This window comes from Lemur catta, chromosome 8 (assembly GCF_020740605.2).
Source record: "Lemur catta isolate mLemCat1 chromosome 8, mLemCat1.pri, whole genome shotgun sequence".
NCBI lineage: Eukaryota > Metazoa > Chordata > Mammalia > Primates > Lemuridae > Lemur > Lemur catta.
The window spans coordinates 10,410,744-10,436,935 of NC_059135.1; the positions used below are offsets into that span (position 1 = coordinate 10,410,744).

Genomic DNA, 26,192 nt, shown 5'->3' on the forward strand with positions numbered 1-26,192 from the left:
CATTTCATGGTTTTATTGTGTAATTTACTATAAATTTATATATAAACATTAAGTATGTTTAGTGATGACAAAACACATTTTTTTCCTTATTGGTGCAGTAGTATAAAATCATGGCTACTTGTTAAATTCAAGAACACTTGTAAACTGGGAGTGCCAAGGTAAACAGGATTTTATGGGCATGGGGGATTTTTAAAATATGAGTACACCAACACATAGGTAAAGAAAAACTAACATAGGCAAACTTGGAATAGTTCTGCAACTGAATCATCACATTAAACTTGACATTGAATAGTTACCTGAACATTCTTTCTGGGTTTAACGATGCCAGCCAGAAACTGTAGGAATTTGAATAGTAGTTGCATGTTCCTCTTCCATGACATTCTAGAAATGGACTGGCTCTGAATTCTTCTAAGCAGGAGCCAGGGGATGACAGTGCTTGCCCAGCGCCCTCAGAGCCTGCACTTGTGAACTATTACAGTAAAAAATATCTGATTAAAAATGCTGTCCATTTGGGGTTCACATTTTCAATTCTCTAGTTTTTTTTTTTTTTGTAATGTAAGACAATAAGAACATTTTAAAAATCCCAGAATGCATAAATTAAACTTCTTGTACTTCATTAACCAGATTTGCTAATACGCCAGGTCTCTTCTAGGTTGGGGGGTAGTCACCAAAAAGAAAGTAAAAGCTGCTGCTTCTGCCTGGCATACTCCTTGCCCCCAGATCTGATGGGCTTTCCTGTGCTTCTAGGATCTGCTTCAATGTAACCTCAGAAAGGCTTTCCTTGGCCTTATCCCTGTCACAGTTTCTCATCTTATCTTGCCTTATTTCTTTCACAATAACCTTCACCACCTGAAACCTTGTTACTGCTATTGTTATTTTGTCTCTTTGCTGCTTGTCCATCTTCCGCACTAGGATGTAAGCACGATGAGAACAGGAACCTCGGCTCCCGGTATCACTAGCGCCTAGAACAGTCACGGCACATGGTAAAGAGTAGCAACCATTCATCTATGATAGAAGCCTGCTTTAGAATTTGAATTATAATCTCCTCTGGAGAAATTGATTTTTTAAATGCTCTATTGTTTACCAGAAGTAACTGAAAGTAAAAAAAAATGAAAAGAATATTTGCAGATTTTTAAGCAAATGTCTACAGCATATTGTACATACAGATGTCAACAGCGTCAATCCTGGGGGCCACATTTTACCCAGTAAGATTCTACAGGTAATCTTTACTATAAATCTCTGACTCCCTTTTCTTCTTACCATGATGAAAGAAAATCCTTTCCAGAGAGAAATCCAGCCTTGGGGACATGAAGGAATATCAGTGGTTTGGCTGTGAACAGCGATGGCAATGGCCGGGCCTTCACAGACAGTGCATCTGTAACATGAAACAAAGACTGTGGCAGCATCACCACTTCCTGCAAGACGATGTGCTGCCTTACAGTCCATTACAAGTGAAGCGATTCCCTTGATCCTATTGCAAAACTAAGGGATTAGATTTTTACCTGCTAATATAAGGTTCGAGGGCCCTGCCAGTAATCGGAGCCATGTCCATTGGCATCAGAGCTGGTGTTGACAGCCAGTAAGAATAATCATTTCGAGATGCGAAACTACATACATTGTTGACATTACAGAATAGGAACGGCATGGTGGTAAATCGCTGCAGGCAGCTGCCAAGAGTTCCTAATAAAACATCAGACTGAGTATCACTTTCAGTGAGTTAAAGTTATGTTCAGGATCATTGCTAGACAGAGGCTAATTTAAATATAACCTGTGGCAAAAACTGGACAAAGACAACACAAAAGAGTTATTTGCAAAATGTAGTACTGAAAAGTTTTCACACTGATAGAAATCAAAGATCCAGTGGGCAAACAAATCCTCTGTCTCCCACCCTTAACACTTCTGTGGCTCTCTCTAATCAGTCTAGAACTTGGAGGCTGGTCTGGGTCAGTTGAGACAATGTTTTTGCTTCAAAGTATTACCAGTTATTCATATGAACATAATAGCTGATAACCACATCTTTTTAGAAAAGATGTTACTTTTAAGATTAAAAAGCAGACAGGTGGTTGAAGTGAAAATTGTTTGCATTGAATGGGATGAGGTAGGCTGGCATTCATGGGCTAGGCTCCTTCCAGCCTTTTGCATTCCAGAATAAAAATTAAGACATTAGGGCAGTGTCATTTTATTTACTCTATTTAAAACGTGCTGGAAGATACTCAAGGTTGTTTATACTTAACTTCAGAGGGAAGCACCCCCTGCTATTAAAATTTACAATCCACACATGGAACAACACAACTGGAAACTAGGACTGGGACATTACCAAGGTCTTGTCCATGGGCTCTTTCATTTCCTTGTACAAAAAGAAGAGAAAACCCGCTGTACAGTGGCTCCGTCCCTTCTGGACATGAAGGAATCACTGTTGTTTGACTATGTCGGGTGAAGACAAAGCCTCTCATTGTTCTGGTTGCAGGTGATCCAATTTCTCCAGGTTTTCCTTTCAAACCTGGCAATCCATCCAATCCAGGTGGTCCTTCAAAAAACACAGCATGAGTATTGCAACACAAACAAAATATCAAATTTGTTTTCCCAAAGTACAAATTTAAATGTTTTATTTAAATTAGAAAATATAGAAAGGAATCCTAGAGAAGAGTGGCTTATAAAATGGCCAAACAATATTATTAAATGTTAAGGTGTTTAACACACAGTGCTTATTATAGATATTTGTGTGTATCTTATGAGGTTTTTGAATTCTCCTGTAATGTAAGTCTTATATACATCTTTTATAGATAAATGAATGGATTCTCCTATAATATAATGGAAAAGTAAATCAAGTCAAATGTCTAAAACTTGAAAGTCTATTCAAGTGGGTAATAAAAATTTGCTTATGCTTTTGATAATTTCAAAAACAATCACAGAAAACATTGAAAGTTCTTTCTAAAGGTGTAAACTTCAAGACAGTTTTTAATCAATTTGTAAAAAATAGAAAGAAATTTTAGCTGGACAACTAAAAATATATAGAAAAAATTAGCCAGGCATGGTGGTGCATGCCTGTAGTCCCAGCTACTCGGGAGGCTGAGGCAGGAGGATTGCTTGAACCCAGGAGTTTGAGGTTGCTGTTAGCTAGGCTGATGCCACGGCACTCTAGCCTGGGCAACAGAGTGAGACTCTGTCTCAAAAAAGGAAAAAAGGGAAAAAAAGTGGTTTATGTACTTTGCTTTCTTTCCTTGCAGTTGGATTAGGCTAATCCACATTTGTCACTTTCTAGAGGAGGACCAGTGAGCAGTGAGCTATCCTTTGTCCCTTCCTCCTGACCTTTCCTCTCTTTTCTTTATCCAACAGGTATTATTTATGATACTGGCATTGGCTACCACCTCCCCACCCCCTACCCATTTCTGCTGCCACTATACCCTGACCGCTTCCCCAGCTGACTTGGGCCGTGGTCCTTTCAGTTCTAAGGAAGAACAGAGAAGGCAGAGACTGTTAAACCTTTGGCCTACAGTGTCAAGGGAGATATTGTTCTTGCCCACAGACAGCGATGCCATGGGAGTCAGGCAGTGTCATAGTTTAGTCCTGACTCAGAAGTCAATACTTTTCACAAAAATTTGTAAAAGCTCCAGTATTATATATTTTTTTCAGTCTTCTCTGAATTCTGCCCACTCTTGTCTTCCCTATGGAACTTGACCTGTTCTTTGAAATTAAAAATAGGCCACATCCAAATTCTTCAAAGTTTCATGTCTTACTTGAAAAGTCCAAAATTGCCATAGTTTTAATACATAGGGGAGACACTCATTCTTAACTTTTTTTTTAACACCTGCCCTCATTCACAGGGGGCCATAATTGGCCCCAAGCAAAAGATGCCTCTGGATCTTTGCACAGGAATTGTAAAGTGATTAGCTGAGCTGGATGGAGACTGGAGGTGAACGTCTATGCAAATGTGTGATATCCCAGGCTATTCTGCATCTCCAGGAAAGGGGCCAAAGCTATCAGTTTATGCCAGTGCAATCTGACTCCTACATCCCTTTATCATTCTTATGAGGCCTCTATAGCTTTGGACTAACTCTGCCTGCTGGCTAATAATTCTCAACATAATTTATTTTGTAGTATACTTGCTTTTGCTGTTGCCTCATTCTGAAACCTAGCCTTGGTCATTAAAATTTTTAAATTAATAGCATTATTAATAAGAGTTTTCTCTTTTACCACTTTGAAAAACATATTTTAAGGAAAGTTGAATGATTGCTAGTACTCTAATATGCACTGATGACAATACTAAATCATAAGTAATTATGCAATTAATATTATAATTAATAATATTAGCATCATACTTGAATTTTAAAAAACTTAAGTCTCTAGTCCTTACAGTTTTATTATAGTAGATCTGGGCATATATATGTCAATAAGTTGAGAATTCCCATTTAGAATTTTTTCAGAGTCAGCAGCCCTAAAAATGTAAGATTTGGACATCTAGGTATTTTCCAGAAAGGATGCTTTGAAACTTTTTGCAGGAGGTAGATTTTGATCCAGGTATCAAACTGACACATACAGCTTATATCAAGACGAAACATATTTTAAGTGGCCCCTTTTCAGGACACACATGAATTGTTGACTTGTGTTCAAGAATGGTGTAGTTATAAGATGGATTTCCTAAGTAAAGATATTAATTTGCTTTCGTATGCATATCAAGGTAATTTTTCCTTGACTCCGATAAGTAGTTATTAACTGAAGAAAATTAAAATTAAAATATTTCTCCCTTAAATATGTAGGATTGTTGAGTTAAAGACACTAAAAATGTGAGGGGGGCTCTCTTCTTGCTGCCCCCCACCTTTTCTACTTGAAGACAGATATATACATTCATGTTGCTTACCAGCTCAGAGACAGTGCCAGCTGGGCCAGAGGAATCTGCGAGCAAACTTTACTACTGTTACATAGTTTTCCCACCTTTAGGAGCCTAAAGCTCCTTGCTCCTCTTTTTTGTCCCTGTGCTAAGATTTATTGTCCTTTGTTGAAACACTATGTACAGCAGAGTTCCAAACCACTGCCTTGGGAGATACTTTTAAACCGAGGTTTCTCTCTTGTGATGTGCGCTGCATGTGTTAAAATTAATCCGCTTGTTATTCTCTTGTTAATCTGTCTTTGTTTCGGGAGAGTATCTCAAATACAACCTTATGAGAATTGAGAAAAGATTATGTATTTCTTCTAATCATAACTAACAACTCCTATAAGTTCTTAGAACCGTGTTAGCCTTTCTGAAAATAGAATACCCACTAGTTCTATTTGTCCTCAGGCTAAACTCTGCATAAACTAAAGATTTAGAGCACATCTGCCCAGCTAAAAGGTAGAAAGAACAATGTGTTCCAATAATTGTTGATTTTACATCTTCCAAATAAACATTTGATCCCTGGCCTTTGCTCTGTTATGAACAACACAAACTGGAAGGCCTAGATTACTTGTACAGTCACCCCCTCAAACAAGACTTCTCAGTCTATTGAAACAGCACTTCTTCAGTGAAGGAAATAAGCTGGCTCTGCATTTACCTTGCTCTCCTTTAGAACCTTTGTTGCCTTTTTCTCCAGCTGGTCCAGGAGTTCCTGGTTTTCCATCCTTGCCTGGTTTACCTCTTGGCCCACAAGGTCCTAGGCAGACACCAACACTGCATTGCATATCATCATACTGGATGAAAGGTAAGGTGATCAACCATCTGTTAACCTGAGACTTTTCCAGTTTCAGCAATAAAAGTCCTGCATCCCAGGAAGACCTGGGCAAGCCGGGATGATTGGTCACCCAACTTGTTACCCCTATTTCCCAGAAAAAAAGACCCTCAGAAATGAACTACACTTATATTAAATACAGCAGTTTAAAGTTGTACTGCCATTTTGATTTATGTTCTTCCAGGATTCACTATGGCCATATATTGATCAAACTAATAAGTAATATCTTTCCTATCTCCCAGGTGATTCAGACAAACTTAGAGCATAATAATTCAGAAGTTTTTTTACAATATGCTAAACCTATATAGAGAGGTTAGTTCAATTTCTAAACACCAATATTTTGAAAAGATTTCAAAATCATTTTTTCTAATACTTTGCTGTACAAAGTATTAAAAAAAAGTATAAATTCACAGAACTCAGGTATATTCAGGCAATCATTTAGAAATAGTTTTAAATAAAAGGTCTTTTATTTGCTGATTTAGAATAAAATGAGCTTAATCCTAAAACTTATTATGAAAAACACTATCATGTTTAACATTTTCAGTGAGGTTGTATCATTTGCTTCCAAAGCACTTTACAAGTATTTTGTTTCAACCACTTCGTAGTGATCCAAGTCAATGCTGCCAGTCCCACACCTAAGCTTCCAGGTGGCCCTGGTGGCCCAGGTTCTCCTTGCATCCCTGGATCGCCAGGTGGGCCAGGTGGCCCTGGACTTCCTGGAAGGGAGATGATCTTAAGTGTGCCAGGGTCTCCACGTACACCTATTGACGTAAACAAAAGAAGACGACGACTTCACTGATGAGTTATCCTGTCTTCATGGAGAGCAATAGTAAAGAAATATATTTACCAGGTGGTCCTTTTGGTCCAATTGGCCCTGGAGGCCCAATTGATCCAGGAAATCCTGGATTACCTTTCTCTCCTTAAAAAAGAAAAAAGAAAAACAGTGTGATTCCACTTAGAACAGTAGGTTTCCTAGCTCTTCGGATTGATGATCAACTTTAAGGATACATACTGGAAGTTATGAGTTCTGTGACAATGGCTACAATTTAATTTTGTTCCTGTGGGTTTTGGCATTTCATTTGGACCCCATCTATCATGTTTAATCAGTCTAAAAGTAGCATTACTGTACTGAGAATTTGTATTTAGCATTGAAGGGGAAGGGTTTCTAAGAGTTCACTTTTTGAGTTCAGAAACCATTTAATATTTTAGGTAAAATACAAGCTCACATTAAAACCTATTTTAGTACCTCTTGATGAATTATATTGCTTGGTTATACTTTTCCCCTTTCTCAGGTTATTACCAGGAATTCTCTTGAGCACATACAGAATATCTGCTTTGATGTAAACTAATAACATGGTAAGATTTCTTTCTCAATCATAGTCTTTGACACAAATAAAATTACCAAGAGCCATCTATTTGGAGAAATACTGTCTTTTAAAGAATCTTGAAATGGTGTAGATACGTTATCTGCTTACTTAGAAGATTTTAGTACTAAATATGATGTTAGTAGAAGAAATACAATAAAATAATTGTAGTACCAAAAATTAACAGGCTACTACACTGTAAATTACCCACTTGATATCAGAACTTGAAGAAGGTATTAATATTTACTTATATACACCAGAAGAAGCCTCAATGTTTTTCCCTTTGAGGATTAAAAATTTCCAAGTAAACAAGTACAAACTTGTCAGTAGTGCCAGCTGATGGTCTTATTCTGAAATCTAAGAGTATAACTGAATGTGTTCCATGGAACATATGTCAAAAGAACTGATTTTAGGAATCTCCCCTCTAAATACCTCTAAATATGTCACTAGAATGTTTCTTTCTTCAGTGAGCCCCTGCAGAGTTTTCAGAGCTTAGGTTTATACATTCTGAGACTCGAGCAAGTGATGCGTGTTACAGACTTTTCCCAGGCAGCCTGCCAGGCAGGATTCACCCACCCAATGTCTCATGAGACTCCTAGGAATCAGTTCTTTGATTTATTCTTAATTTGCTACTTAAAGAGTCAGTGGTTGAAAGCATTGAAAAAGTCCTCTTTTAAGTCCACCCTGTCCTCCCTGAAACCTGGAAAAAGTTTTTCTTCATGAAAATGTGGCTTTGTTCACATTGGTTGCACTTGTTATCCAGCATCTCTGTAGTCTGTGATGATAAATTCCAGGCCATATAAAAATAATACCAGAGGAATTAATGAGCTAAGACAATGAATCAAATATTCAAAACATTACTTAAGGTCATAGCACACTCATGGAAGACTTGAGAACTATGTGCTGAAACCTGAAGTTTGAATTTATGTGTGTGAATATTTTACCTTAAAACCTGCCAAAAATTACAGAGTGTTTCTTTCGGATTAAAAATATAACACAGGTACCCCATAAAAATAAAAATGCTTATACATTTTTATTTCTATGTATAAAAATTTAATTACTCTCCTCCCACTAACAGTTTGGTGAATGATGTTTTTTAGACTTTTCAACCTTTTAAAAACTATGAGAGTAACACATGGACATGGTAAAATAAACAACTCGGAACAATGCTATTAATATTGATGTTGTTTCCCATCCCCCATCCCAACACATATCAATATTCTCAAAGGTAACCACTTTAAATTGTTTCTGTTTTTAGTTTTCCCATAGTTTACATTCTTAAATTATGGTTTTAATTTTTAAGCTGCATGAGATTGGGTGCTGGTGGAGTCTTCCTTCTTCACTCATTTTGAGGTCCTATTTGTACTAACCCCAACTGTCTGTGGTGACTGTAGGAGCTCAGTAAACATTTGTGTGCCCCAAAATATGAATCTTGGTTATTTGCATGTAAAGAACAGTGCACAAAAACAGTACCTTTTATGCCTGGAAACCCATAGAATCCAGGATCACCTCTGAGCCCTGGAAGACCTGGGGTACCTGGTGCTCCCTGTATTTCAAATAAAAAGGAGCAGAACCACAGACAGATTTTAAAAATCACAATATTCATGGCAGTTTATTTGAAAGCAAATAAGATATAATATTCTGTTGGGTGAGAATGAGTTAAAGTTGACAGACATCATTTTTATCTTCCATCAAGTGTTTCAGTTACCTATAACTCCTCTGGCCATTTAAACTTCTCCTTAGGACTATCATAAATAAAATAAAATGAAATATTTAATAAAAAAATAATTTTAAAACTCCCCTTAAGCCCAAGAGCAAACATTCCTTCTACTGTTAGTATATGTTGTTTCAGTATTAGATGCAACTGGATATTCTGTATCCTAAATGGAGCTGCCCAGTACTTGGAGATTTTTCAAGAATAGGCACCACACTGCTGGAATAAAAATTCTACTTTGTAATTCTTGCAAAAGCAATGGAGTTGTTGTTGAGTCATAGCACCCAAGCATCGTTCTAACTAAGTTGGCAGAGCTATAAATTACTCTTGATCAGGGTGCTGGGAGAAGTGAAGTGTCCAGGGATGGGAGTGTAAGGGGTCATCAGGAAAGTTTTTGGCAGGCACATTTGGCGAGGATGCAGTGATATGAGCCAGGAGGAGGTGCTCCCTTCTCGTGAGGCTCGCATGGATTGCTCTTGTAGCCATGAGATGTTTAAGCAAAGCCATAGGATGAGAGAGGAGGAAGCTATATGTCAAAATGTATGTTAAATCTCCTCATCTCTTCTTATACTGTCTGTATGAACTGAGGCAATGCTATTACTTGAAACAATGAGCTGAAAAATGCCAAGAACAAAGCTGGCCTTTGAACCAGCTGTCTTTGGAGCAAGAAGACCAAAGAAGGAACAGTCCTATTGCTTGGATAAGGTGGTATGAAGTTACAAAGGAGAAAGAGTCAGGCTCACGCCTGTGATCCCAGTGACTTGGGAGGCTGAGGTGGGAAGATCTCTTGAGGCTACGAGTTCAAGACCAGCCTGGGCGACAGAGTGAGAACCCCCCCATCTCACACACACACAAAAGAAACTCTCTGGCTTCTGGCATCTGCCTGTTCTCTTGAGACAAAGGTAAATGTGGAGGAGGCCCTGGTGCCAAGGCCCACCCTGGCACTAGGAGGCAGGTGGTCCATGCAAGGAGAGAGCTGTTAAGGGCACAGGGTCAGTTGAGATATCCATCAAGAATTTTCTTTCAAATGCAAATGCAGCCGTCTATGAATGACCATTAAAGTACCTGAGGATTTAAATAAGATCATGTTTCCAAACCAGACTTTCCACATCCCGTGTCCTTGGAAGGACTTTAGATGTTCTCATGGATCAGTGTTAGCAACTTTCAAAGAACCGTGGAGAACATGAGAAGCATGTACAGACTGGAGATGGGCAAATATGTTATTTTTCAAAATGAATTTTTTAAAATAGTAGATTCTAGAACCAAATACCAAGAGAGCTTGAGAGCTTAACATGATTTTTAATAGTAAGTCATGCCAAAGTACCTCATTACCCATCACTAATGGGTTAGTAGAGGAGGAAATCAGAGTAACATCATAGGTGTTGTGTATTTACGTATGAACCATCAAAGCACGGATCTCTCCACCATGTCTCTGTGGACAGCATGGCTGCTACACAGGGGAGTGGGGATGGATTTAAAGCTTGGTGAACAACCAGATCAAAAGGCAGTTCATTAAGGGATTCATTCCAACTTCCGGAGAACTCTGGGCGCACACAGCTGCTTTGTAAATGTTTCTCAAATAAATAAATCATGTCCTGCTTCTAAGTCTAGAAAACCAGACCTTCCTGGCTTGACCCTGCTTAGCCCTCCAGCCTCCAGCTGACGTTCCCTGCTCACCTCCAGTAACGGAGCTGTGTGGCGTGTCACTCATACACGCATCAGAAGGCTCCTTTCCTCCTGGCTCCTCCACCCCTACTTTCCTTGTTTTTCTGGGTAACCCCTGTGCACCTTTCAAAACTCAAGCCAGGCACCATCTCCTCCAAGAGAACCTTTCCTGGGCACCTTCCCTCTGCAGACTGGATTAAATACTCTTCCTGTGTGTAGCCACGGCCCTCGCCATTCCTCTTCCCACACAGTGTGGAAATGGCTTGTCTCCATGTCTATCTCCACCTTATCGTAGGCTCCTCCAGGGCAAAGGACTGTGCCTTTTTGTCTTCTATCCACTGGCACCGAGTAGACTAAATAATGACCACCCTCATCTCTTTAACATCTGTCTCCAAGAATTTGATGTGAACAGGGGAATCGGCTCTGTGACCACACTGCTGACAGAGAGCTACGGAAGAAGGCTGCGGTACGGAGCCTCTCTCTGCGGGAGAGAGTATGCACTGAGAGATCTCATGCTGAGCGCATGAGCCTAAAGGAACAAGATGTCTAAGAAAGATAAATGTGAAAGTTCTGCCCTTATGTCACACATAAACAAACATCAACAACAAAAAGCTAGATAAGAAATATTGGAGAAAACTTAGTAGCTGTTCATGAGGAAAAGGCACGTGGGCTTTAGCTGACCATAAGCTCAGTGTGGAGACAGGCAAGGCGGCCAGATGGCCCCAGCAGAATTTTAGGTGGGATTCCTAAAATGGTGATGTCCAGGCTGCAGACTCTTCCCGCCTCTAGCCACTCACTGGAGCACTGAGTTCTTACTTCCGGAGGGTGTTCATCCCAGGGGCTGCATTTTTAAGGGAGATATGGACAAACTAGGGTGTATTCAGGATAGGAGCAAGCTGATGAATGGTTAAACTGAATTTTGTATTTATCCAGGAAGAAAATAACTGGAAATAAATGGCAGCTATTTAGAAACATTGGAAGGTATGTGGTGCGGAGAAAATAAGTAGACATTTACAGGATGGTACAGGTAACTTTGAAAACATGTTAATGGAGGGGAAAAATGACACCATCATTTAGAATGATTCTATCACTGGAATTGTTAAGATCCTAAACAAGCAAGGGTCAGGAATGTGTAGAGGTGAGTCCCACCTAGACCAAAGTTTTAGAGGCCTCTGAGAGGCCAGATCTTTCTAACTCGTAAGACTCTGACTTCCTGACCCTTCTGAACTCTTCAAGCACACTGCACAGATGCATCAAAAATTGTAAATTTTTGCTGCCTCCAGGTACATCTGATCCAAGCAATTGGTTTATAAGGGTATAATATTCTTGCATATATAATATTAAATCAATATTATTATATTAACAATATGCAATATAAGAACAATTATAACAAGTCAATATTGTATTAGTGATAAGTCGATAATTTTCCATACTCACCGGATGACCTGGTAGCCCTATGTCTCCTACAGTTCCAGGTAGACCTTTTCGGCCAGGCTGGCCCATAAACCCTTTTTCTCCTTTTATGCCTTTTACGTGACTCCCTGGAGGTCCAGGAGGACCTGGCTCACCTGAATTCACAAAAAGCCTGTCAGTATTGTTAGTAAGGGAGCGTAGAAGTTTCTATCAGTGATTCTTTCTATCTAACCAAGTACAAACCCTGCACGTTATCATTACTGAGAACATTCATCCCCTTCCCTTGGGGCCTATGACAGGATTGTGGTAAAGCCAGAGTGAGGTGAGGCCAGAGAAGCACCTCGTGCAAGCGGGAACCACTTCTCTCTGATGAGGGTCTGTCAGAGCAGGGCTGTGCCCGCTGCCCAGAGCCCAGCCTGCTTCCTGACGCAGAGTGGGAGCTGGGTAAATGCAGGTTGCATGGATGCAAATCTGTCTTTTAGGCTTGTTAATTTGGTGACTGCTAATCTCTCAAACAGGCCCTGTGTCTCAACACCACCAAGAGAGTTACTGCACTCTGTGTGAGAGCAGCTGGGTGTGGGAGGACTGGAGAAAGTCAGAGGGAAAAAAGAAGGAAGGAGGTAGCGTGAGGAGGAGGTTGAGAACTTCCGACGTCAAACATTATTTTCATTCTTTTATATTATTTAAAAGTAAGCCCTCTACCTGGGTTTCCTCTAGAGCCTGGCAGACCTCGATTTCCTTTTTGGCCAGGGATGATTGCACCGGGCAAACCTGGCGGCCCTGGGAGTCCTTCGATGCCAGTGGGCCCTGGAGGCCCCACATCTCCCCCTGGCCCTTTCCTGCCTGGGGGGCCGGGCAAGCCTGGGACTCCCCTGTCTCCTTTGGCTCCTGCGAAGAAGAAGGTTCAGTAAGTTTCTTTAATGCCCCTATAGTTGGAGTTATAGTTTGTGATTATCTTTAATAAGGTAGGCGTCTTCACTTAAAAGTATTAAGACTCAGAATATATATTTTAAAAAGAGGCTGGTAAGTGAAACACAGGTCTATAAAAACTGAGTTGAGACTCAGTCTGCCTCCAACTAGCCATCTGATCTTGGCAAAGTCACTTCAGATTCACTTACTATTTTAAGTCTTGGTGTTCTTATTTTAAAAGTGAAGGTAATACCTGTCCTCTCTCAGTTCTACAAAGATCAAGTGAGATAACATACAGTCTGAAAAGCATGGTCTGTGTTCTAATGTGTTATATAAATGTAAACCACTATCATTATTATCTGATGAACTTTAAACACAACAACATTATTTAGTAGCTGATAATTCAATAGAGCATAAAGAGCTAAATTGAATAACACTGATGTGTGCATTTGAAGTGTGATCTAGTTAAACCCAGACAAAGAAGCAACAAAATTGCAACCCTTATTCCCTCCTCTGGTTAATTCTCTCCCATAACAGGAACACTAGTCTGGGAGGGACAAATGTGGCAGAAAGTTTGAATTTACCAAAGAAAACCCCAAAAAGATCATAACTTAATACTAATATTTTTTATCTCAAAAAAAACTTCAAGAAATTGTACTTTGACACTCATGAATGAAAAATGTTGTAGGAATTGAAAACAATCTCTCCCTTCTCTCTCCCATCTCTGTGTTATTCTAGAAATAGTAAATGTCATGAAAATAGGAGGCAGAAGTGAGGAAAGACAGGGAGAAGTGAGAACGAGGTTGATGGCTCAGGGAAGGGCTGGGGAAGTTACTATGTAGTAAACACTTAGGGTGATGATGAAAATAAAATTGATGAATATTGACTATCTAGCCCTATGTCTATTCACATTCTTTAGCTTTTTAATGCCTGTAATTTATGCTTTTAAAACAAAGTGTTTAGATGACTTCAGCTCACTCCAAGATCTGTAAAGCTGTTTTTGTATGACAGTGACCTGAAGCACTACCATGTCTTGGGTTACACATTCCATGTCCGTTAAAATGATTGCTTGGTCTGCAATATGATTTCTTTTTAGGATTTGAGAGAATAAACTCATTTAAATGATTCATACCTTCCAAGTCTCAATGAACTCTTCTCCATATTTAGTTATCCTAGAGGGATTGAGGTGCATAATCATTTACCTACATAATTAGACTATTTGGTATTTTTGAGGCTTTATTACCTAAGATATGACCATTTTTTATATCACATTTTATTTCCTATTGAAAGCTAGTGTTCCCATTCCAAATGGTTAAACTGCGAGCCTAGCCTAGGAACTCGAACAGCAGCTACTCTGCTTTTGACCACAATTCTAAAACCAGATCGTGGAACAGGAAAAGCCTTTATGCTCAAGGGGAGGAGGGGCTGGGAGACACAGGAACTCTGCACTCAACCAGAAGGACAATCAGATCATTAAGAAACGAGTGGAAGAGAACAGCTCTTGTCTACTTTCACACTTCCGCTGTTTAGTCAAGAGACAGCTCCGCCCAGCTGATCTCTTAGCAGCATTGGCTGCTCTTGGCTGGTTCTCATGAGCGTCAGTAACTAGAGGCCTTCACCGGGTCCAGGCCTCTTTGCTAACGAGACACTCCCATGTCCAGGACCCACAGCTGAGAGGGGTCAGGAAGAGGTGCAAACAATCTGACATTTCTTCTGGCAGGTTTCTATACAAAATGGAAAACAGTGAAAAGAAGCTGCTTGTGTTGTAAAATACTGACTTGAGAAATGCAGACTTGCAGTCTTTCAAACAAGACACTTGCCTATACTTTGAATGACATGTTCAGTACATTGCTGTGTCTGAGATATTGAGAGAGTCACCGGGTGGCCCTTAATAAACAATAGCATGAACCACAACCCGGGGCTGGGAGTTGGAGGCAGACCTATAAGACAACAAGGTGGGAAAGGATTCCTCCTGTGTGCAGGACAGCCGGACGGGATGCTCACTGGGAAGGCAGCAATTGCACCTCTCACCTTTCAGGAGGTGATAGATTTGAACCATGCTAACAAGTAAATACATAAGAATCCTTTTTATGTTTAAAGATTTCATAGAAAGAAATTCCAAAATTGGATCATAGTTTCTAATGAGTTTCCTTTGTTGTGATGGTAATAATTAAACATTTTAAATTGATTACTAAAATGGTAAATATCCCATATTACCATTGGGACTTCTTTAATTCACTAGGTGAAGTTTGTTTTATGTATCAAGCATATGAAACTGTGTACCATCAAGTCAGGGAAGGACTTCTTACCTTGAGCACCAGGGCTCCCTCTTGGGCCTGGGTGTACCCCCAGTAAACCTGAAAGAGATAATCTTGATAAATCAATATTTGGCTAACTTCATTACATTATGTATATGTGAAGGAAGTTTAATTATCACACACCAAGAACATGTTAAAGATAATCGGTTCTATCAGTGAAGAATCTTTAGAGCAAGGAAGGATTACAATGTCACTAATGATTCTATCCAAAATAAAACTGGTGGATCAAAGATAATGAGCAAGTTGTACCTGTTTCTCCCTTTTCTCCAGGTGGACCAGGAATTCCATCGTGTCCTTGGCTACCTCTTACACCCACTGGTCCAGGAGATCCGGGGAATCCTGGAAGACCTGAAAACAGCAAACACCATGGCATACAAAGAGGATTTATTTTCTACCAATGGCTTAATGTGAATACCAGGGAGATTTGTGGGATTTTATTAAAGGTGCTAATTTTTTAGAACTGTAGTATGTGATGCTAAATTCCCAGTGAAAAGTATGCACAGATTAATACTATCATGTGGATTATCACTTTGGAATGTTTAGGGTGGCAGATATTTTAATCAGGTAGAAATATCTAACCCCACTTTTCTGCATTTTTGTCTGGGTACTGAGTAACTGGGAGCTATCTTCTATAGAGCAGCAGGTGTACAGAGATTCTAACCTCAGCAGAAATGTGCCTCCCTCGTGAAAAGGACATAGAGAAAATAAAAAAGTGAAACCTGGGAGGCCTTTTATTCCTGGAAGGCCCGGGAAGCCTTTGATTCCTTTATTACCCAAATCACCATCAAGACCCGGCTTTCCTAGAAATGAAGAGAGAGGAGAAGGAAGAAAGAACACGGAAAGATAAATGATTACGATGTCCGAAATCATCAGTTCCTACAGTCGCCTGTGCTCAAGCTGGCCTTAAGGAGCCCTCTTTTGCAGGTGACCCCAGGCTCTGGACCTGGCTGCCGTCTCCCCAAGGAACCACGGGAAATGTTGAATCGTTTTCACAGGTGTGCGTACACTAACCACATGGACCACTCAATATCCGATTTATTATTTTAATTGTGAGTTAACCACAAATTTATTGACCCTTTCCGTGTTTTGAACAGTTAGTTTAAATATTGTCTTTGAGTAACATCCAAAGCTGCAACCCAATAGTTCAGCAGTTGTTTTTAATAAAACGATACAAAAACTTAAACCCAAATAGGAAGCTAATAAGAAAGAAAGCCAAAGTTTAATCCAGAACTATGTCAGAAGAAAAGGTACAGAACACACGGTTATAGGTTGAGTTTTGTTCCCTGCCCCCAGCAAAATTCATTTATTGAAGTCCTAACTGAGCATGTCCATTCTGAGCACCTCAGAGTGTCTCTGTATTTGGAGACAGGGTTGTTAAAGAGGTAATTAAATTAAATTAAAATGAGGTCGGCAGGGTGGGACTTAGTCCAATATAATCGGTGTCTTCGTAAGAAGAGATTGAGACACAGACACAAGAGGGAAGACACAGGGAGAAGACACCAGCCACAAGCCAAGCAGAGGGGCCTCAGAAGAAACCAATGGTGCCAATACCTTGACCTGGGACTTCTGCCTCCAGAACTGTGAGAAGATAAATGTCTGCAGAGTAAGCCACCAGTCTGTGGTGTTTGTTATGGAAGCTTTAGCAAACTAATACGAACATCGTGCAATTGTGCAATGAACCAACATTTCATGTCTTTAGGCTGAATTTGTTGAGGCAGTACTTCAAAAGTTTTGTTTACGGGAGCAGATTTTGACATTTTAGTCCACCGAGTGGGCTGATCACAAAATCAGGCTCCTCCTGACTAATTCCCTGTTTCTTAGTGCCTTAGAATTTGAAGTTCAAAGTTGAATCAAAGCAACTGCAGCATGCAAGCATAAGTAGCTTTCTATTTACTGAGATGATTCCAGGAGGTGAAGGCCCTACTATGAGTAATGAATGCTTTCAGCTTTCAGAATTGTAAAGCCAAGGCTCACCTGGGTGGCCAGGACTTCCAGAACTTCCGGGGGATCCCTCAGCTCCAGCAGGCCCCGAATGTCCAGGTGGGCCAGGTGGCCCTCTTTCTCCTTTCTTTCCCATCTCACCTGGCAATCCTGGTTCCCCCTTAAATTTAGTCAGAGACCTTTAAAATTCTCATATAAGCAAGATATGCAATTAGAATTAAGTATAAACTTCATTCATTCATTCATTCATCAATTCATACTTAGTGTCTGCTATCTGCCAGCACCATGAGAGGAGCTGAGAATACGCTGGCTACGTGGCTCGTGGGGCCCTGCACAAAATGAAAATATGGTTCCCTTTTAAAATATTTTTTAAGAATTTCAAGATGGGAACAGCAAAGCATTAAACCAAGCATGGGGTCCTTCTTAGCATGAGACCTCTGTGACTGCACAGGTTGCATACCCATGAAGCTAGCTCTTACCAGGATGTAATGATCAACATATACAGATATAGGATATATACAGCCCCTGCCTTCATGGAGCTTCAGGGACAGTAGGGAGATAGGCATTAAACAGTGACATAGAGATATAATTGCAAATTTTGATGACTAACTGGATCATAGACTAGACATAGACTAAATGGATATGTGTCCTACAAATACCATGCATCCATGGTGTCATATGTCAATCACATGTTAAAAAAACTTTCAATGATTTAATATTTATTAAATCTGTACTTCAGTTTTATGATAAACCAGAACATATGGGTTTGATGGAGACTTAGAAAATTTCTATTGTAGCCAATTAAAATACACTCTTATAGTATAAAATATACTCTTACTCTGATTTGTTCAATGCACAGTTTTAAAAATTTCTTCTGGTGGTTGCCTATGAAAACCCAAAATCTAAATGAAACTATTAATTAACCTAGATGTGAATTAACTCAAATAGGATTCCTCATCAAGAAAATATCTCAGTGGAAAGAATCTCTTCCTGGGACTCTTAAGTTTCTGAGAACTTAATCTAAATATAAAGAGAAAAGGAATTTGTCTGTACTCCAAGTAATACATGGTTACTTTCTTGTGTCTGTGTGGTGTCTACAATTTTTTCTTTCTTGTTTTAGCAATTACTACTAGAGGACATAGTTGGTGAAAATCTTTACAAAGGTGATATTTTATTGGCTCAAAAGAGAGGGAGAAGGTTCCCTAAGTAACAATTTTTATGTTTTGAGGTCATATACTCTTGAAAATCTGGTAGAAAATATAGACTCTCCTCTACAAAAACACTTTCAAATGTTTTTCATTTAATTTCAAGAGGTTAGTGGGTTTCTTGGGATCCCATAGATTTTGCTAGGGGTCCATGGAATCCCAGGTTAACAACCTCTGCTTACAGGAATTTCTATTAATTATTCTCTAGTGGTCTATTTCTGGCTTTTAGTGTAACTGCTGTACACAGAAAGGCTGGAAAAAAATAAACCTAAACAGGCAACCAAGCCCCACTGAAACATTTGGTTGATGCTTCATCTAACACACTAACAAGGGCTTTAACATCTAACCTCAACTTGACAGAGCATAAACACCAAGAACATTGAGACAAGATAAAAATATTTTATGTGATGGAATGAAAATACTTAAAGTTCTAAAACATTTAAGAAAGATAAATGTATTTATCTTCAGACTTTGTTCCCTTTCTAATGATGGTCTAAAGTTATTCTATTTTGTATCTTTGTTATGTCTTAATGAGACAAGTGTTTTTGATTATAAGATTTGGAAATTTATTTTTCTAAGTCTGTGTGGGATGAGTCCACACCAGAGACTGGCCACTTTGTATCACAAGAAAAAAACTCACTGCCCTGTTAAAGTGTTTGGGCCTGTAATCACTGCCCCCTTCTGGCAGCACATGTAAATTGCAGGGACAGTGTGAGAAATTTCTTGGTGGCTAAAAGAAGCTTTCAGAAGTTGACATCTGTGTGATAGTCAGGCATTCTCAGTTGTGGAGTTAGGATTAAAAAATCCAAATAACTTCCTGAAAGTATAGTAATAGTTTCCATTTTCTCTGCCCACATTGACTCTGGATACTTGTTGATATTTCAAGGTGCTTAATCTACCACCCAAACATAAATATTTCAGTGGCCTATATATACCGTTTGTCCTGGTGGTCCTGGCCTTGTACCTTCTGAATAACCTGGCTCTCCCTTGTCTCCTTGGAGACCACGAATACCTGGGAGACCTGGTCTTCCAGCTTGTCCTGGAAATCCCAAAGTTCCCCTTTTTCCTTTAGAACCTGAAATTAGGGGAAAAAAGCAGGTAAAATAAGTAAACATGGGGATCTTGAAGTGTTCCACTTTTGAACTTTGTGTAAACCACCCTTCTCTCAAGAAGTTGGTTCTTCAGAATCACAAATGCATCTGGTAGTTACAATGGAGAATTCTTATATAGCATCAATATTTATTTTGTTCTTACTCATATTCTAGATGCATACAGTACATTTGCCTAAAAGCAAATCTAGTTATTTTACAGAAACTTTCTACCAAGTGGAAAACTAAAACAACATACAACACAGAATATCTAAAATTGCGACCCCATCATGAGCTTGTAGAGGCTCATAAGAGGACTTTATACATTACCTGGTACACCCATGTTCCCCACGCTTCCTGGCATGCCACGTGGTCCTGGTTCTCCAGGACTCCCAATACTGCCCAGATCTCCTCTGGGGCCTAGAGAACAAATAAATAGTCATATGCTGTGCATAGGTGCTAGGCACAGTATGTGCTCAGTAAATATTTGTTACTTGCATAGATGAATGAATCCAGAACAGCCAGACCAGCTGGTTCAGGTACTTGTTTAGCTTCCCTTTTGGCTTCAGATAAGGAGGGAAGTGGGGATTCAGAACATGTAAAACTAGAGAAAGTTAGATTCCTGTCGGCAGGCCTGGATTTTAGACATCAAAATCATCATAGGACCAACCCCAGCAGGAAAGAGTAGGCTCCTGTGACCATGTAGTAATATATTTTCAACTGCATGCTGAAGTTTTATTGCCATATTTTGTTACTGAAGTGGTTATGGGGAATAGTGGGCTACTTTAATTATTTAAAAAATTATTTTGCAAACTCAATAGCTTGCGTAACAAAAGAGGCAAATCTGAAAACGTCTAAAGCATTATCTAATTTTTGTCTCTGACATGTGATATTGTGGTAAATTATAATTTATGATATATATCAGCAATTCCAGAATAAAATATTGAGGACAAAAAGGGGACTATGTATAAGTTAATATTTTTTAGTTAATACACGCCTACTATAAACACCTTCATTTTTAGTTTAATTTTTTATTACATTTAGATCTAGGAAAACTTGAGACATGATATTTTTATTCAAGAATCAGCTATACCTGGTGGTCCTGGTGTCCCATGTAGTCCTTTGAGGCCTTTTAAACCTGGCAACCCTGGAATGCCTCTGTTTCCTTTCTCACCTGGATATCCTGCAAATCCTAAAGTTAAAAATCAGGTAGTAAAAAAAATACAGGTTAGACTCATCCATATCCTGGTTTAAACTGATGGGATATTACTGTAAGACAGCATAGCATATCTGTTAAGAGCACGGGCAGATGTTGGCTTCTGTCTTTTTAAGAAGAGGATTAAATCAGATAATATGTGCAAAGCATTAGCACAGTGCCTGGCATAAGTTAGTCCTCGATAAATACTAGCAATTATCATAATATTTACTCTTTAAAACATTTTAAGAAGTAGCATCCTAAATACCTCTTCGTTTTTTATGTAGTAAAGACAGCACTATCTACTGCCCTATTCTCATCTAGACTATTCCATTCTCAATCCATGTATTAAAATTATCATTTATTAAGTATTAATTAAGTCAAAGGCCTTATGCAAAGTCACACTGTCCATCAGCTATAACACTGGGATTTGAATCCAGTTCTGTACGGCTGGAAAGCTCATAAAAATCAAGGACATCATTCTACTCTCCCTAAAACAGGATTTTGATCATATTTTTCTCCTGCTCATAAATCTCTATCAAGTATCTATTACCTACAGAGTAACTTACGAACTCCTCCGGCTGCACGAAGCATTCTACCATCTGTCTGCAGCCTGGCTTTGTGCCTTTTCTCAAGCAGACTCACTTCCTTTCACTGTTTTCCTGCTTATATTCTTATTCATTCATTCACATATGGATTAAGTATCCAATTAATCGACAGGTCTTGTGTTGAGAACTGAAGATATAAATAAATCAAGTCCTCTTTCCCCAACTTTCCGGTGTTTAACTGGGGAGACAGCCAAGTAAACACCCACTGTCCAGTGAGATGGGTTCTGCAACAGAGCTGGGCACAATATCCTCCAGGGAAGAATTTCTGGAAGAAGGGATATGTTTTAGCTCAGTCTTGCTGACCAAGTGAGAGCTAACTGGGTGGAGAAGGCATGGAATGGGGCAGGATTCCCAGTCAGGAAAAGAGCATGTACAGAGGAGTAATGAGTGTCAGAGATTAGATTGTTTTGTTTCGCAACCTTTGTTTTTTCCATTTAAGTCATTTATCACAATCTAAAAATAGACATTGTTTAGCATGTTGATTTGCTTCAGTTTTTTTCGGGATTGGCAAAATATAGCCTTTGGGCCCAATCTGGCTAGGTTTTGTATGGCTTGAGAGCTAAGGATGGTTTTTACATTTTTAAAGGGTTATAAAAACAAAACAAAACCCAAAGAAGAATATGCAACAGAGGCCATAGATGGTCCACAAAGCCTAAGATATTTACTAACTGGCCTACACAGAAAATGTGTACAGATGGATTAATGTCTCCCCCATCCACCAAATTGTAAGTTTCATCGTGATTAGGAGACTAAGTCTGCTTTGCTCACTTCTGTATTCAAAACATAGTAAAATGCTAGTTCACAGGTGCTGAGCAATGATTGTTGAGTACATACATATGACGTGGCTGGAGAGCTAAGCAAAGGCCAAGTGGTGAAGAAAATTGTATGCCTAAGAAGTTTGCTCTAAGAAGTTTGAATTCTTAAAGCAAAGGGAGCCTTGAAAAGATTTGAAGCTGAGTTTTATTTGCTTATCTGAATCCTACTCATAATTTAAGTCCTCTTTCATGGAGGTTTCTCTGACTCTCCTAGTCACTATGTTTTCCGCTTCCCTCAGCTCCAACAGGGCTCACCGTCAGTGGTACCTGACAGCACAGTGACAAGGCCGAGTGTGGGCTTCGAGACCAGCCACATCAGTGTGAGGTCCATCCCTACTTCCTATCACAGCAACATGGAGTAAGTAACTTGACCTCTCTATTCCCCATCTATAGAATGGGATGATAGCAACAACAGTACGTACTCCTAGAGTTGTTGCGAGGATTAAATGAGTCAATATTTTGTAAATCTTACAACAGTTCCTCCATGTGGTTAGTGCTACATAGGTCTTTGTTAAATAACGTAACAGTACTAATTTGCACCTTGTGTTATTCATTATCTTTTCATCTATATGCCTAAGTTTCCCATGCAGACTCCTTCAGGTCAGGACAATGACTATGCTTATTTGGACACTCAATATCTCTTCCACATTTGCAGTGAAAATCGTTATGTCTGAAATTCAAATTTAAATAAAATGGAACATACTGAAATTAGAGAGGCCTAGAGAGTAAGTTCTCTCGCTCTGTCTCTGTCTCTCTCTCTCTCTCTTTTTGTTTGGTTCAATCTGTCCTCCTTTGGCTATGCACTTGAAAAGCCAAAAGAAAACATACAGAACAGCCTCGGTACATACTGTACTTTGGGTGAGTAAAAGAATTTTGTTAGAAGTACTCACTGTGAGAGCCAAATTTTTTCCTTAGATAGGGACAGATATACTGTGCATTTTTTTTTTTCAAAATGTTTCTAACCCTACTTAAATAACCTAGAATAGTCTAGTGAGGTGGTGTCTATGCAGACAGTTTATAAGGACTGGAAATCTGTGCATTTTCTTTTTCATATCTTGGCTTAGGCCACTTCTAGAAGAGTTTTATAAAATTCATATTCTTTTCTATTTCATTGCTATCCTCTGTTTGCACCAGAACTAAACCATGTCTTCAACACCAGGTTAAATGGGAACTACTCAAAAAGCTTTTCCTTCCTAACTCTCCAGTTAGTCTTTCTATCATGGTCTACAGCACCCTGTGCAGAATTTTTAAAGCAAATCTTCACTCAGACTACAAATCCTTAAGTGGCAAGGATATAAATATTTGTGGATTCCAATCTCATTTCTCAAAATTCATTGCAAATTTCTCAAAGCTTGATACGGTTTGGCAATTGCCAACACATTTTTCTCGTATTCCTTCCCTGCTATGAAAGTCTGCAAAGGTAACATTTTACCCAGTAATTCTCTGTTTTTCTAAAGTTACTTGGGATTAAATTTGGTCAAGAAGACTGCAAGGGAGGCCTTCTTAAAATCTGGGTTTAGATTGATTGTATTGACTATATCACAATCAGAAAAAATACATCCTGGTAATTAACAGAATAAAGTTGAATTTGGGGTAGAGGTTTCAATTTCAGCCAGAGAAGTTTATTTTATTTTATTTTAATTTTAATTTTTTTTTTTTAGAGACGATTGTCACACTCTGTTGCCCAGGCTAGCCTAGCACTCCTGGCCTCAAGTGATCAATCTCCTAAAGTGCTGGGATTACAGGTGTGAACCACTGTGCCCAGCCTGGTGTTCTGATTCTAAATGTAAGAAATTCTTTACCTTTTAGACCCGGTTCTCCTTTGTCCCCCTTTAAATGGGTTATCTGAGAAGGCCCCGGATTCCCTTTGTCTCCTGGGTCCCCTTTTGCTCCTGGGTGTCCTCTGTTGCCCCTTACTCCTGGAATTCCAGGGCTACCTAACAGACACGAGTAACAACATCAGGTCCTTGGTTCACAGGGATGCGAAAGTTAACAGTGATCGCAATAAAACAGAACAAAGCAAAGCAAACAAAAAAGGCTTAACAGTGCTGAGAACTTGATAAATAGTTTGCCCAAACAGGCAGCCACATAAGGGTAGTGGTATCAGCCTGCAGGGAGAACACAGGATTCCATTCAGATGGGAAAAGGATATAGAAAACAGCAAAATTAAATACCTTGTTCTCTCAGAACTATTTTTCCCCAAAGAATGAAATGTAACTTATTTTGCTGTTAAATAAATGGACACTGTTGATGCCTCCTGATAGCGGGAAAGACTCCGTCACGTACCCCTGTGCCCTGGGACGCCCGGGTTCCCAGGTGGCCCCGGGGGGCCAGTGGCTCCGGGATAGCCCAGCATCCCGACAGCTCCATTTTCACCTGTGGAAACAAATTAACACCCAGCAGCACATGTGGTACAGGATGAGAGAAGCAAAATATTCCATAAAATAAAATAAATTATACTTAGAAGGTGAGACTGGGAGTTGAAAGAATGGTTGCTGTAAATAGAAAAATAACTGTATTTGTCTAGGAGATGGATCAGTAAATGGCGTTTTTTACCCCATCTATGTGGATGTCACTGGTAGCAAGTCACATTTATGTGAGACTAGATAAGATGAGAATATGTTAAAGTTTTGGAGCATTCTACCCTCCCACTTTCTATTATATCCCTTTATTTTATTTTCTTCACAGCACTTGTCTCAAGTAGAGCTTGGTTTTAAGAGTATTTGTTGTTGCTCCTCTACTATGGGCAAGGGAGACTTGTCCATTGATGTGTCCCTAGGGCCTAGAAAGGTGCTGGCACATGAAAGTAGCTCAGTAGTATGAATGAAAGGAGAATTTGCTGATTAAGTTGTTCTGGGCTCTTCTCTGGAAGGGAGATCAGTGAGGTCCTTATGTTATGAGGAAATTGTTAGAATATTCTTCCCAAACATGTAAACTATAAAAATATCCATGAAAAAAAAAAAGAATTATAAAGGAATATTATGAAAAACTCCATGGCAACAAATTAGATGACTTAGACCAAATGGACAAATTCCTAGAGAAACACAGATAACCAAAACTAACTCAAGAAGAAATAGAAAGCCTGAAGATACATATAATAAGTAAAGAGACTGAATTAGTAGTTTAGAGACTTCCCACAAACAAATGATGAATTCTACCAAATGACTTCCCTGGTAAATTCTAGCAAATGTTTAAAGAATATCAATTCTTCACAAACTCTTCCAGAAAATACAAGGGGAGGAAACATTTCCCAGCTTGTCCTATAAGGCTGGTATTACTCGGATACCAAAACCAGACAAAGATGTCACAAGAAAAGAAAACTACAGACCAATATCCCTTGTGAATATACATGCAAAAATTCTCAACAAAATACTAGCAAACATATTATAGTAGTATTGTAGTACATAAAAAGGCTTACAGAGCAAAAATAGCCACATCCTGGGTAATTGTGAAGTGTGATCATCCCCCACCACCCTATACTAACTGAAAGAAAAGCACAGAGTCAAAAGCCTATGCTTCCGTACAGTTTACAGAGCCACCTTAAGGGGAAAATGTGGAAGAAGATATAAGAAGAAAAATTAAAACACAAAAAAGGATACCTGGTGGCCCTACAAATCCTGGGTTTCCTGGATATCCTTTTTGACCAGGTGGTCCCATGGCGCCTGGATGACCCGGCATTCCTGGTGGTCCAGGTGCTCCAGGAAATCCTGACCTATCCAAGCCCGGAATCCCCGGGTCTCCCTTTGGCCCTGTTTCACCTCTTCTGCCTATATACGGATAAATGGACAAATGAATTAACACACAAGTGCTTTCCCCACCAACTCCAGAAATATTTTATGGCTATAGATATTTAACTGTGTGATTTTGGGTAAACTGCACATTCTCTCTCTCTCTCTCTTTTATTCAATGTCCCTGTCTGTAAAATTTTTGAGATCCCTTCTGGCTTTAACATTCTCTGTTTCAATGATTCATACAGTAATAAAAGTGTGGTATTTACATCTATTCCCTAATCCTGCAGGTACATTCTGGCACTATACTTTTTGACTGTGGCTCAGTCTTTAACCTGAAGAAGACATACAGAGCCACTCACTTGGAGATGAGCCTCTAGATGTTTCTGGAAACAATAATTGCACTGCTATAAAAATTAAGGTGTTGGCTAAAAATTTATTTGTGAACATATAAGCAGTGTGATAGACTACAGACATTAACTAAATTCTAAAGAGTTCACTAGGTCTGGTTGAGAGGATCCAAATGA

The 26,192-nt window shown here is 39.3% G+C and overlaps 1 protein-coding gene across 1 annotated transcript in view; it reads right to left on the minus strand.

Annotated features, from left to right (window-relative positions):
- COL4A3 (collagen type IV alpha 3 chain) overlaps positions 1 to 26,192 on the minus strand; it is a 124,752-nt gene that overhangs the window by 3,775 nt on the left and 94,785 nt on the right. The window contains exons 33-52 of the mRNA XM_045560275.1: positions 25,537 to 25,704; positions 24,224 to 24,313; positions 23,740 to 23,874; positions 20,413 to 20,511; positions 19,650 to 19,739; positions 19,167 to 19,306; positions 17,060 to 17,186; positions 15,805 to 15,885; positions 15,335 to 15,433; positions 15,077 to 15,124; positions 12,561 to 12,746; positions 11,883 to 12,013; positions 8,540 to 8,612; positions 6,550 to 6,621; positions 6,338 to 6,463; positions 5,529 to 5,627; positions 2,318 to 2,527; positions 1,503 to 1,680; positions 1,261 to 1,375; positions 297 to 469 (exon numbers count right to left, since the gene is read on the minus strand). Coding sequence (XP_045416231.1) covers positions 297 to 469; positions 1,261 to 1,375; positions 1,503 to 1,680; positions 2,318 to 2,527; positions 5,529 to 5,627; positions 6,338 to 6,463; positions 6,550 to 6,621; positions 8,540 to 8,612; positions 11,883 to 12,013; positions 12,561 to 12,746; positions 15,077 to 15,124; positions 15,335 to 15,433; positions 15,805 to 15,885; positions 17,060 to 17,186; positions 19,167 to 19,306; positions 19,650 to 19,739; positions 20,413 to 20,511; positions 23,740 to 23,874; positions 24,224 to 24,313; positions 25,537 to 25,704 — 2,440 coding nt within the window. The remainder of the gene's footprint in view (positions 1 to 296; positions 470 to 1,260; positions 1,376 to 1,502; positions 1,681 to 2,317; positions 2,528 to 5,528; positions 5,628 to 6,337; positions 6,464 to 6,549; positions 6,622 to 8,539; positions 8,613 to 11,882; positions 12,014 to 12,560; positions 12,747 to 15,076; positions 15,125 to 15,334; positions 15,434 to 15,804; positions 15,886 to 17,059; positions 17,187 to 19,166; positions 19,307 to 19,649; positions 19,740 to 20,412; positions 20,512 to 23,739; positions 23,875 to 24,223; positions 24,314 to 25,536; positions 25,705 to 26,192) is intronic.